Source organism: Bactrocera latifrons, unplaced genomic scaffold, assembly GCF_001853355.1.
Source record: "Bactrocera latifrons isolate USDA-ARS-PBARC rearing strain unplaced genomic scaffold, ASM185335v1 scaffold_105, whole genome shotgun sequence".
In the NCBI taxonomy this organism is placed as follows: domain Eukaryota; kingdom Metazoa; phylum Arthropoda; class Insecta; order Diptera; family Tephritidae; genus Bactrocera; species Bactrocera latifrons.
Window position 1 is genome coordinate 968,498 of NW_017534464.1, and position 10,804 is coordinate 979,301.

Here is a 10,804-nt window from a genome sequence, read left to right on the forward strand (position 1 = left end):
ATACCATTTTATGGCTATATGGTTGTTATATATATGTATATGCAAAAACTAAAAAAAAAAAAAATATTTTAAGTCATTGTAAGTTGTTGGGAAAAATTCCAATTGTTTTCACTAACTTATTCGCGACTCGAGACCGACATTCCAACTTAAATAATAGCTCAAAGAAGGAAGCTTCAAAATTTGATAAAATTGTGATTCAATATGAAATTTCCGTCTCCGAGCTGTTTTTCAAGTCGGAACATAGGTTCGAGTCTCGAATAAGTTAGTCACAATACTTGGAAGAGAGAAGAGGGAGAGAGATGATATAAACAAAATTTGCTAAGCTGCCTAACACCTTCCTTCACTCAAATCGACCTAAGCTATTTTTGTATATTAAGCGAGCTACTTATTTTCAATCACCATTGTACTTGAATGACGAGATGCTTTTTAATGCAAAATTTCTAGTCTACGAAAAGAAAAGAAAATTATGAGAATATATAGCAGCTTCCATTTCCTCCATATACTCTCCTCAAAACTTAAGTTCGATTTGAAAAATTTCTGTTACAAAAATACGCCATAATTAACTGGAAGCTATAAGAATACATCGGCCAACAGCTATTTTAATTGCCAAGGCGCTGCGAAAATTACAAAGACGAGCAAACTATTCAAGCTAACCAGCCACACTAAAAATACACAACGCAACAATTGCTAGCTAAATGCCTAAAGATGCCACTGCTAACGCCAGCAAGCATGCTAAATTCTTACAAAGATAACTTCAAGAGTAGAAGTAGAAGATCTGCAACAAAGCCGAATGCTGGCAATGCGACAGCGAAAGAGGGGATAACAAGAAACAAGTATGTGCGCGTTTATAGCGCGAAACCGTAAGAACGACAGTTGAATGGAAATCTGAAATGACCAGTTGCCAGAAGACAACGTAGCACAACAAAACCAGCAACAATGAGCAGCGGCGATTCATTTCCGTTGCAATTGTTCTACAAATGAGAAGGAAAAAAAGGCCATAATAACAGCAACAACAAGTAGACGATGTGACAAGCATTTGTGCGCTTGAAAAAGCGGTGCGATGGCAACAACAAATACAAAATAAGCAACAACTCGCATTAAAGCGGTAGCAAAAGTCACAGCAATGGCAGCCATTAATGCTAACAGCATCAGTTGACAATGTCAATGACCGTATTACGCAAGTGGCTTTCACAAAGGCAACACCAGCAACAACGCACACACACACACACGCACATAAATGTAGCGGAGCATTTATACATACACACAGTTGTGCATTGAAAAAACACGTGCAACGTAACAAGTACCGTGGCTGCTGCTGGTTGCGGCGGCTGGTAGCAGTTTGCGGCAAGAGAAATTCTATATGTACAGTGTAAAAGTTCTTGCTTGCTTTTTGTCATTCGGCTTTTTCTCGGTTTTTTCACTCGCCTTGTATTGCCGTTTTACAAGCCACAGCCGCGCCGCAGCATCTCGAATTCAGTTACACCACAGAACAATTGCGGCTAGCGTGCTTTTGTACCACAAAAAAGAGAAAAAAATTAAAGTTTTGTTGTCACCGCTGCGCAGCTGTTTAAAAGAATAACAGCGAAAAGCAATGCCGCTGTAATTACGATACATTTTAAAATCGATCGAACAGCACAAATCATCAATGAAAATCACAAGCGTTTGTTGTTGCAGTGGCATGAGAAGAGAGCGATGGGCTTTTAATAAAAATATCATCAACGGAATTATTATGCGTGCAATAACAAAAATATGACTACATGTGTAAGATAAAATGGGAAAAGATGGAAAAAGCGCTGCTTCGAAGTCAAAGCGTGATTATTTCTTACCTGTTACATAAATATAAATAAAATACATAAATAAATATATATGTATGTGAGGAAAATCAGTATTTATCAGGAGCTTATGCTACACTTCACTACGGTATAAAAATAAAGAAAGCCACCTTTAAAAACTAACTTTTCTAATGGCTATCCAAGCAAAGGAAATAAAAGATCACAATAAACATCTTTATCTGCCACTGCGCTTAATCTCAATCAGGTGGTGAGCACAACTAGGCTCTACCAAACAGAATTTTAAGCACAGGTAGACAATTTGATAGTATTCAGCTTATTGATAGCGCTATGTGTAGAAGATCAGGCAAGTGAGGAAAGTTCTCTGAACGCCATACACTTGGTAAAGAACAGAAACGATTATTTTAAATATGGCTGAGGCGGCGACTTGTGGTCTTAGGCCAAGTTTGTTCTGTGTAGTCAAGAAACATCGCTAAAGTGTGAAGGCGAAACATGGTTATGCGCTGAGTTTGGAACTCGTCTCGTAAAATAATACTCCCAATGAAACGAGCAAAGCGGAATCAGATTCAGTCTTTACAAAAACAAAAGTTAAGATGGTTTTGGACTACACAAGTCAAGTTTATTCTGATAACGCAAATACCTGTTCCTTTGCGGTATATTTTCTAGTGTTACTATACTATCTGCTAAATTAAAAACCAAAAGCATAAAAAATATTTTGGAAACAACCAACCTGTCGAATGTCGAAAAGTAAACATTCTAGTACGGATATATGTATATTATAGGAAGAGGAAAAGCATGGTACACACAAATGTGACCATGAGGGTTTGTCAAAAGTACGTTTTGGACTTCACTTAGCTTCAGATATATTGATTTCTTCATTAAACAATTAAAGATCTGTTAATGTGGTCTCAAAAACTATAAAATACAAAATCTGAGGCCTTATGTCATTTACAAATAATAAATGAAACTTATTATGTATATCATAATTTTAAAGCGCTTAGATTTATAGAAAAGAGGAAGCCAACACTTTTCTTTTTGTTGAAAAGACACTACTTCTAGTGTTTCCGGAATTGTGTGCCGATGTAAGCAGAGCAGTGAGTGCTTAAAAAACCGTAAGAAAGGACCTTGAAGTAAAACCACCTCATAATACCGTAATATTTAGTTATGCTATGCTGGAAAGTGTAAGTCGGAATAATTACATTACGTGTCATCCAGTGAAAATACCGAATATCGTCACGTAGTATGTAACATAACGTAAAATCATTTTCAATATGATTACAGGCGAAGAAAGAATAATATAATAGTAATCACACATTTTTACACGAAATTTGAGCTTTGGTTATAAAGTGGCTATGTAGTGGTTATAAAATAGTTATATATTGGTTATATCTGACAGCGGAAGCTGAATGTATGCAATGTGTGGGAAAAACTCATTGGTCTGTTTTTTTTTTTTTTTTTTTTTTTTTTTTTTTTTTTTTTTTTTTTTTTTTTTTTTTTTTTTTTTTTTTTTTTTTTTTTTTTTTGAGGAAACGTTTTATTGCATTTTAGATGGCGATTGTACTACAAGATTGCCAAAGCTGATTTGATTATTATCTACGTTTTGCGCTTTGCTATCTGGTTGGTTTTGTTTCAATTTAATTGAAAGTAAAAAACAAATATTATGTTGTCAAAAAAGTCTTGCGGTATTTGCGCTAGTTGGCGCTGAGAACGCGTAGTTCTAGTTTTATTCGTCGCATCCATCGGATCATGCTATACCTTTTTGGAAAGCTCATTTCACGCGCTAACACGTGTTTGATTGATTGTCGTTTCTTTTAAGTCGTTCGTGAGTTATAGCCTCGCAAACATGGAGCAAAATAAAGAGAAAATACGGCATATTTTACAGTACTACTACGATAAAGGCAAAATTGCATCTCAAGCCGCCAATAAAATTTTTGCAGTTTATGGACCCGATGCAGTTTCCATTTCCACCGCACAACAATGGTTCCAACGTTTTCCTTCTGGTGTAGAGGTGGTCGAAGATGCGCCACGCTACCGCGCACGGCCTGTCGTCGAAAATTGCGATAAAATAGCTGAATTGGTCGAAAGAGACCGACATAGTAGCAGCCGTAGCATTGGTCAAGAGCTGCGCATGAGTCATCAAAAAACATTTTATGAACAATTGAAAATTCAATACCAAGACTTTTTTGACAACCTAATATATCTGGATGAATTTAATGGAACGCATAATTTTCAAGATTAACAAATTAAACGAAGCGTATACAACAGTGACATTAGTGATATTTACATTACTATTGGTATATATTAAGATATTGATATTAACGTAAATCGCGAACATAAAATAAAAAAAAGTTAAATACATAGAAGTTGATAAGAAATATTGAAAATAAAATTTTAGAATGATACATCACTTACCGATTCCCATATTCTGCAGCGATATTTCCATACACGTTGCAATATCACACTACTTTTTTAATTTTTTTTTCACTTAACACATTCACAATTTCACTTRTTCACTTCCTCTTCACATTTTTCTATGACACTTGACATATAAATCTGAAAAAGAAAGAGTTTAAATATGTAATATTAGAATCGATATGGTCAAATATACATACCTATAAATCTAATCAACTATCATTACTTCTGAAGACATTTCTAGAAAACTCAGAAATTCTTGATATAAAAGGTTTAGTTGATGAAATCTATTATTTTTGTATTAAAATGAGGATTTTATCATAGCACAGTTAGAATTATCAAATTTATGTAAAATAAGCAATGTGTATAACATACACCACACAAGCTCTGGCGGTTGTCCTGGTGGAATAAAACTTTTCGCTATTGACAAGTTCTCGATGACTGATTATTTATCGCAACGGAGTCGATGAAACCAAGAWGAGAACCATGCCGAAAAGAAGAGAACCAAAGCAAAAATTAATATTTTTCGTGTTCCTTTTTCAACGTTTTCTAAATGATTTTTATCCATCTTTACCATTTAATTTGTTGTGACCCAAAAATGCGCCTCTGAAAACATTAGTCAAGACCACCCTAACACATAAAAAGAGCGGTTAACGAGCAATTATATAACACGCGACATTAAAACGCCGCTCAAAAATTTATAAAACCAACTAAACTCGAAATCAACCAAACAAATAGCAATTTCCATTTACACGCTAAAAGCTAAGCGGCGCTAAAACCGATCATAAATAACAGACAAAATATTCAAAATAGCAGAAAAACTTTCYTTTATACAGCCAAATAGGGTGACACATTTTTGCCAAATGCATAAACAATGGCCGCGTAGCAGCACATGACACACTTGCATGTGGTATTCCAAAAAAAGAAGCACACACTAAAAACTACAACAAACATTGTAAGCTAAATAAAGTACGAAGAAAGGAAGAAGAAAACTAGCGATTCGAAAGGTGACGGAAGGTGTGTTGACCAGACTAGGCAAATAGCCAAGCTGTCAGAAGAAAGGTCTGTACCTGTGTGCGTGTGTGTATGTGTGTGTGTTAGCTGATGACTCAAGTGGTAGCTGTTGCAAAGTGGCGGTTAGCGCGACTGTTAAAACACTTTTGATTTTCGATTTTTGAAGTGTGAAATTCCCGATGCGTCAGAGAGTGTAATAAGCGCAAGCAAACAAGCCTATATATTATGCATGCATTAGTATGCCTTTCAATTACAAAAACAATAAAAAAAAACAGATTGAAGATAATGTAGTCCAGTGTGACTAATGTTATTAAATATGCTTAATTTGGCTGCCAATTTCACTCTTTCAAACAGCATCAAACTCATAGGCCAACACAGAAACATACACACACGCATATGTAAAACTCACACACGCGCAATATTTCATTTACTTAGCATTCCTTCCATAAATAACTCCCAAACTGCACTTAATTGACTGCAAATTCCTTTTCCATGAGCAAACAAATTTTTAGAATTTCATATGGCAAACAACAACAACGACAATAGCAAAACAATGCGAATATATGCCTGGCAATACTTCCGCGATTTCGCCACAAAACATGCCGCCGCTTCGCATTAACGCCAATAACTTTCACCTACTCGCCGCTAACTCTACAGCAGCAACAGTTGCGTATGTATGTGTGATGTCTCTTAACCACATTAATGCTATAAATATATTCGTGTGTATGTGTATAAATATTGCTACGCCTGAATGCGTCAATTTGCGGTGATTTTGGGTAGCTCTGACCAGAATTTTGCTAAAAAGGAAAAAATATTTAAAAATGAATTTCTGAAATTTCTCTGCCGTCAAGTCGTCCAGTGGCTCTGGTGGGCGTTAATTTATGTACTTGCAAATATAGCTTGCAAAGCGAAAGTAATTAATTCATTCTTAAGAGCTTAGGTATAGTGAGCCAAAACTGTGGGTTTAACTTTTAAAAACATAGCATAGCGTAGCTTCGCCTGCTGCTAACCCCAAAGGGCTAAAAATTGGAGAAAGTAAGTTTAGAGTTTAGCACTGTGGCTTATTTATTTCTGCTGTAATAGAAGTAGTAGTGTACTCAAAATATTGCGCTGAAAAATAGCGTTAAATAAAAGCCGCTAATAATAATTTAGTTTTTAGCTAAAAACTCGAGTTTAATTACTTAGCGGAAAGAATAAAATTCCGGTGTTTATTTCGATAATCTTTTCAATTTTTTTCCTCCCATTTTTTTTAATTTTTTTTTTAACTCGAGTTTAGTTAATTTTAGTGTGCAACAGTAAGCAAAGCTTAAAAATAACATAACATTCTTTTAGAATGAAATTTTATGAAGATTATTAAGTAAATTTTTTTCCTAAACTCGAGTTTAACATTAAACACTAAAACGRGTTTAACTTTAAACACTACAAACAATTTAAGTACAAAATGTATAAAAAAAAAACCTCTTTTTTGTGTTTAATTAAGTTAGCTAATATTTTTCCTTAAACTCGAGTTAAGCAACCATTTTAGTGTTTAACWTTAAACACTGCTTAAAAATACCTCAAAAGCATACATTACGGACTTTATTTAGATAAGAAAATTCTTTTCTTAAACTCGAGTTTAACTAGGATTTTTGAGTTTAGCACTAAACACTATTACACTTACATCATAATCTAATATTTGGTGTTTATATTTTTCCTTAAACTCGAATTTAATTTTAGTGTTTAATATTAAGCACTATTCAAAACTGAAATTCAATCAAAACTCACCACGAAACATAATTCCGGGCATTTGTTCAAATAAATTTGTATTATATCTTAAACTCGGTTTAGTTTTGGTGTTTACCATTTAAGATAAAATTTATTTAAATTCAATATTCAAGCGAAATTCATTTAAAAACATAAATTTACATTGTATCTTAAGCTCGAGTTTAATTGTGGTGTTTAACATTAAACACTACTTAAAATTTAAATTAAAAATTCACAAAAGTTCAAATCATACTTTCAGATATATTTTTTTTATTATATTGCACCTTAAACACGAGTGTAGTTTTAGTATTTAGTATTTAATATTAAACATTATTTAAAAYTGAAATTCAAAATTCACTTCAAAGCATACTTTTGAGCGTTGGTTTAAATAAATTTATATTGTAACTTTAACTCGAGTTTAATTTCGGTGTTTAACATTAAACACTATGTAAAATTGAAATTCACTCTAAACACTTTTTTTTCGAGTTTAGTTAGAAAAGTCTACAAAATGCATTAAACTCGAGTTTAATTATAATTTTGGGGTTTCTAAACGCTACTAAACAGAAAAGTTCACAATAAAAAAACAGAAATACTTCAAATCGCTTTATTTATTTAAAGTCACATTAGCCCTAAACTCGAGTTTAATAGTGATYGGTGTTTTTCGAGTAAAACTTTGATTCTGGTGACCAGATAACTCAATTTAGAAGGCAGACAACTTAATATCATTTTATGTTCTTCTTTATTTATAAAATCAGTCAATTGGTTCACGGGGAATACTCGGTATCTGCCAAGCAGATCTTATCTTACCCCAAGTAAACAAATTGTGCCACTGCAGATTACCGCTGATGCTAGTGTTGTTGTTGTAGTTATCGTGCTGTTGTCGTTCCCACTCTCAGTGCCAGTCAGCAGCGAGATATGCCATAATGAGGCCAACGCTTGCCGACTGACACCAGCTGAAGCACGAGCACGACCTATGACGGCAGTCAGCTACAAACAGCGCCAGTCACAGCAACTCGGCGAGCAAATGTTTTGCATTTGTTTCTCATTAATATATATTTATATATATATTTGTTGTATTTATTTTGAGGCAATATTAGGTCAGAATGAAAGTTTTTGCATTTTGCGAGTCACTTTGTTGTTTATGAGCATTTTATTGTTGCTTTTTTATTAATTTTTTCTTTTTTTTTTGCTCAGTTGAAGTGTGGTTTTTTTTAATGACATTAGCAACTTTCGCTTTTCGCACGGGAACAAAACATCGGCGAACTATTATCGCGTGTATTTAAGGCGTGTACCATTCTTGAAGATTTTTGTTTACGGATTCTGCTTTCCATTTCTGTTACTTTCTCTTGTTCTTGTTTTTTTTTCTTTCTTTTTTGTTGTGATGTATGAATAATGAATATATTTTTTGGATTATATAAAAAAAATTTAAATTTTTTGTGGAGTTCTTTTCGAAAATGTCTGATATTAACACAAAAATTTTAAATTTGGGGAAAAGTTTTTCTAAAAAAATGGAAAAATATTTTTTTCCATACTTTAATCAAGAATAGTCAAGTTAGATTAGAATAGTAAATTGATTATGTGGCTACAAGTCCGGACTCTAGTGATACTAGTAATACTTAAAATTTCCAAACATTTTTTCTTTGTTTCAAATTTTAAAGATGTTAATTGAAAAATCAAAAAAAAATTTGGAAATGTTTTAGAATTTTTTAAGACCAATGATATTTAAAAAAAAAATTAAGTATTTTTGGAAAGTTTGGGAACTTTTTTAATTTTTCTTTGGCCTAAAAAAATTTCCTAAAATTTATTTTGAAGTATAACGCATAACATTTCTTAAATTTTTTTTAAACATTTCAAAAAAAGAAAATCCTAAAAACTGTTTTGTGTAAAATTCCCCAAAAAATTGTCTAAATTTTTCATTGGCTTAAAAAAATTTCCAAAAATTTATTTTGGAGTATAACACCTAAAATTTCAAAACTTTTTTTTAAACATTTTCAAAAGAAAAGAATCCTCAAACATTTTTTGTGCATAACACCTAAAATTTCCAAACTTATTTTAAGCATTTTCCAAAAAAAAAAATACAAAAAAAATTTAGAGTATAATTCCAAAAATTCCCAAAAATTTTTTTTAACTTTTCATTTTCTTAAAAAAATTTCCAAAAATTTTTTTGAATTTTCAATTAACATGGATGTATGTACATATGTATGTCTTTAAGGAAATATCATTTTACAATTTAGTCCAAATAGAAATAGATTTTTTTTTCTACTACTTTGAAAGCTAAAGAAATACATAAAAACAACAAACAACTAATTAATATTATATTTAAAATAAAGGCAATCCTTCTGAGCAGTCTCTAATATTTCTAGTAAAATTTTTTTTATACTCAAACTTCTATGAAACTGGACACGAACACCCCCAAAACATTGTAGAAATAAAAAAAAATTTAAAATCTTAAGCTTTAAAAAGTCTACTCATTTCTTTGCACCTAACATTTGTTTGGTTATTTCTAATTTATTAAATACTTAAAAATTAACAATTATTTAAATCACACTTCCTGTTTCTTCTCAAACTTTTTCAGATGGGCACAATACGTCAAATAAAACCGGCCTCTTTTCCACCGCCTGCCTGCCACACAACTGCGCATGCCACAGCAGCCACCGCTACGAGCACAACGTCAAACAGGAATTCAACTTCAAGCATGTCAAGTAAATATAGTGCAAGTAATGCAAACAAAATAGCGGCAGCAGTAACAACAACCACTTGCGACACAAAAACAACAAGAGAAAAGATGAGAGCAGCAGCAAATGCATTGAGCGACGCAACGCAGCCCAAACAACATGAGCAACACCTGCATCCCAACAAAAGCAACAACAACAATACAAAACTATGGCAAACATTAAAAGCTGTTGCGGCAACGCTGCTGCCACTRCTGCCGCTGCTGGCGTTTCTACTGCTGCTCAGCGACAGCGCAACACCAGCACAGGCGACGCCCGTCTTCGTCGACAATCCGAGTTTAGCACAGTGTGAGTAGCAACACAGCATATATATTTGTAGTTAGGTATATATATATACATACATATTATTTGATAGCTATTGTGATGCCATGAACAAATTTACTAAACTGAAAACTGGGTGAACAAACCTTTCGCGTTCCTAAGATGTTTACTTTAATCTAGATAACTCGAAACAAAGTTCACGTGACATACATACATATGTACATATACATTCATACATATCTACACTTAAATATATGCGTACATATTTATACATAACTACTTAAATTATTTAAATACTATTGGCTTAACTTTGCTTAGATTATCTGGGAAAAAGTTGAAAGAGCATTAGACAAAAAACTCGTTTTCTATGCGCGCAATTAAAAAGCTCTGCCAGCAAGCGGCCTGCTTGCATCTCTCCAKTGTTTTAGATGCCAATGAACCGCCTTTTCCGTGGCTAAAGGCATACTTACTTTTATTAATAAGCATAAATAGCTGTGTATATCTGAAACCCAACTAAATAAATGCAATAATTATATTKAAACAATGAAAGTCAGTCAGCCAACCGGCTACAGCTTCACTGTTTGCTTAGTTAGAAAACCAAAACGACGTTTTAGAAGTTACTCATGCTGTGACATTTATTGCTCGCAGCGGATTTCCTGCGCTCAAGCAATWAGAACTAGTTTCGAGCAGCGCTTTTATGAATCCATATCTTAGAGAAGAATTTTTAATTGCATGGAGCATGGTTATATAAGTGCTCACATAAAAAAAAAGATATTATATAAAATAAAAATAAGGACATAAAAATAATTTGAATAGAAGTTGTGCGTTTGATATAGAAAACTGGTTGCGTTA

At 33.1% G+C, this 10,804-nt stretch overlaps 1 protein-coding gene and 1 long non-coding RNA gene across 7 annotated transcripts in view; one reads left to right on the forward strand and one right to left on the reverse strand.

Moving 5' to 3' along the window:
- Positions 1 to 10,804, reverse strand: part of LOC108969568 — a 281,944-nt gene that overhangs the window by 200,099 nt on the left and 71,041 nt on the right. For all 4 annotated transcript variants that reach the window (XR_001993411.1, XR_001993410.1, XR_001993406.1 and 1 more), the window contains exon 2: positions 4,203 to 4,343. This is a non-coding gene — a long non-coding RNA (uncharacterized LOC108969568). The remainder of the gene's footprint in view (positions 1 to 4,202; positions 4,344 to 10,804) is intronic.
- Positions 1 to 10,804, forward strand: part of LOC108969467 (mucin-2) — a gene marked incomplete in the record, with an annotated part of 57,625 nt that overhangs the window by 13,951 nt on the left and 32,870 nt on the right. For all 3 annotated transcript variants that reach the window (XM_018934223.1, XM_018934214.1, XM_018934231.1), the window contains 1 exon segment: positions 9,535 to 9,979. In XM_018934223.1, the coding sequence (XP_018789768.1) occupies positions 9,535 to 9,979 (445 nt within the window).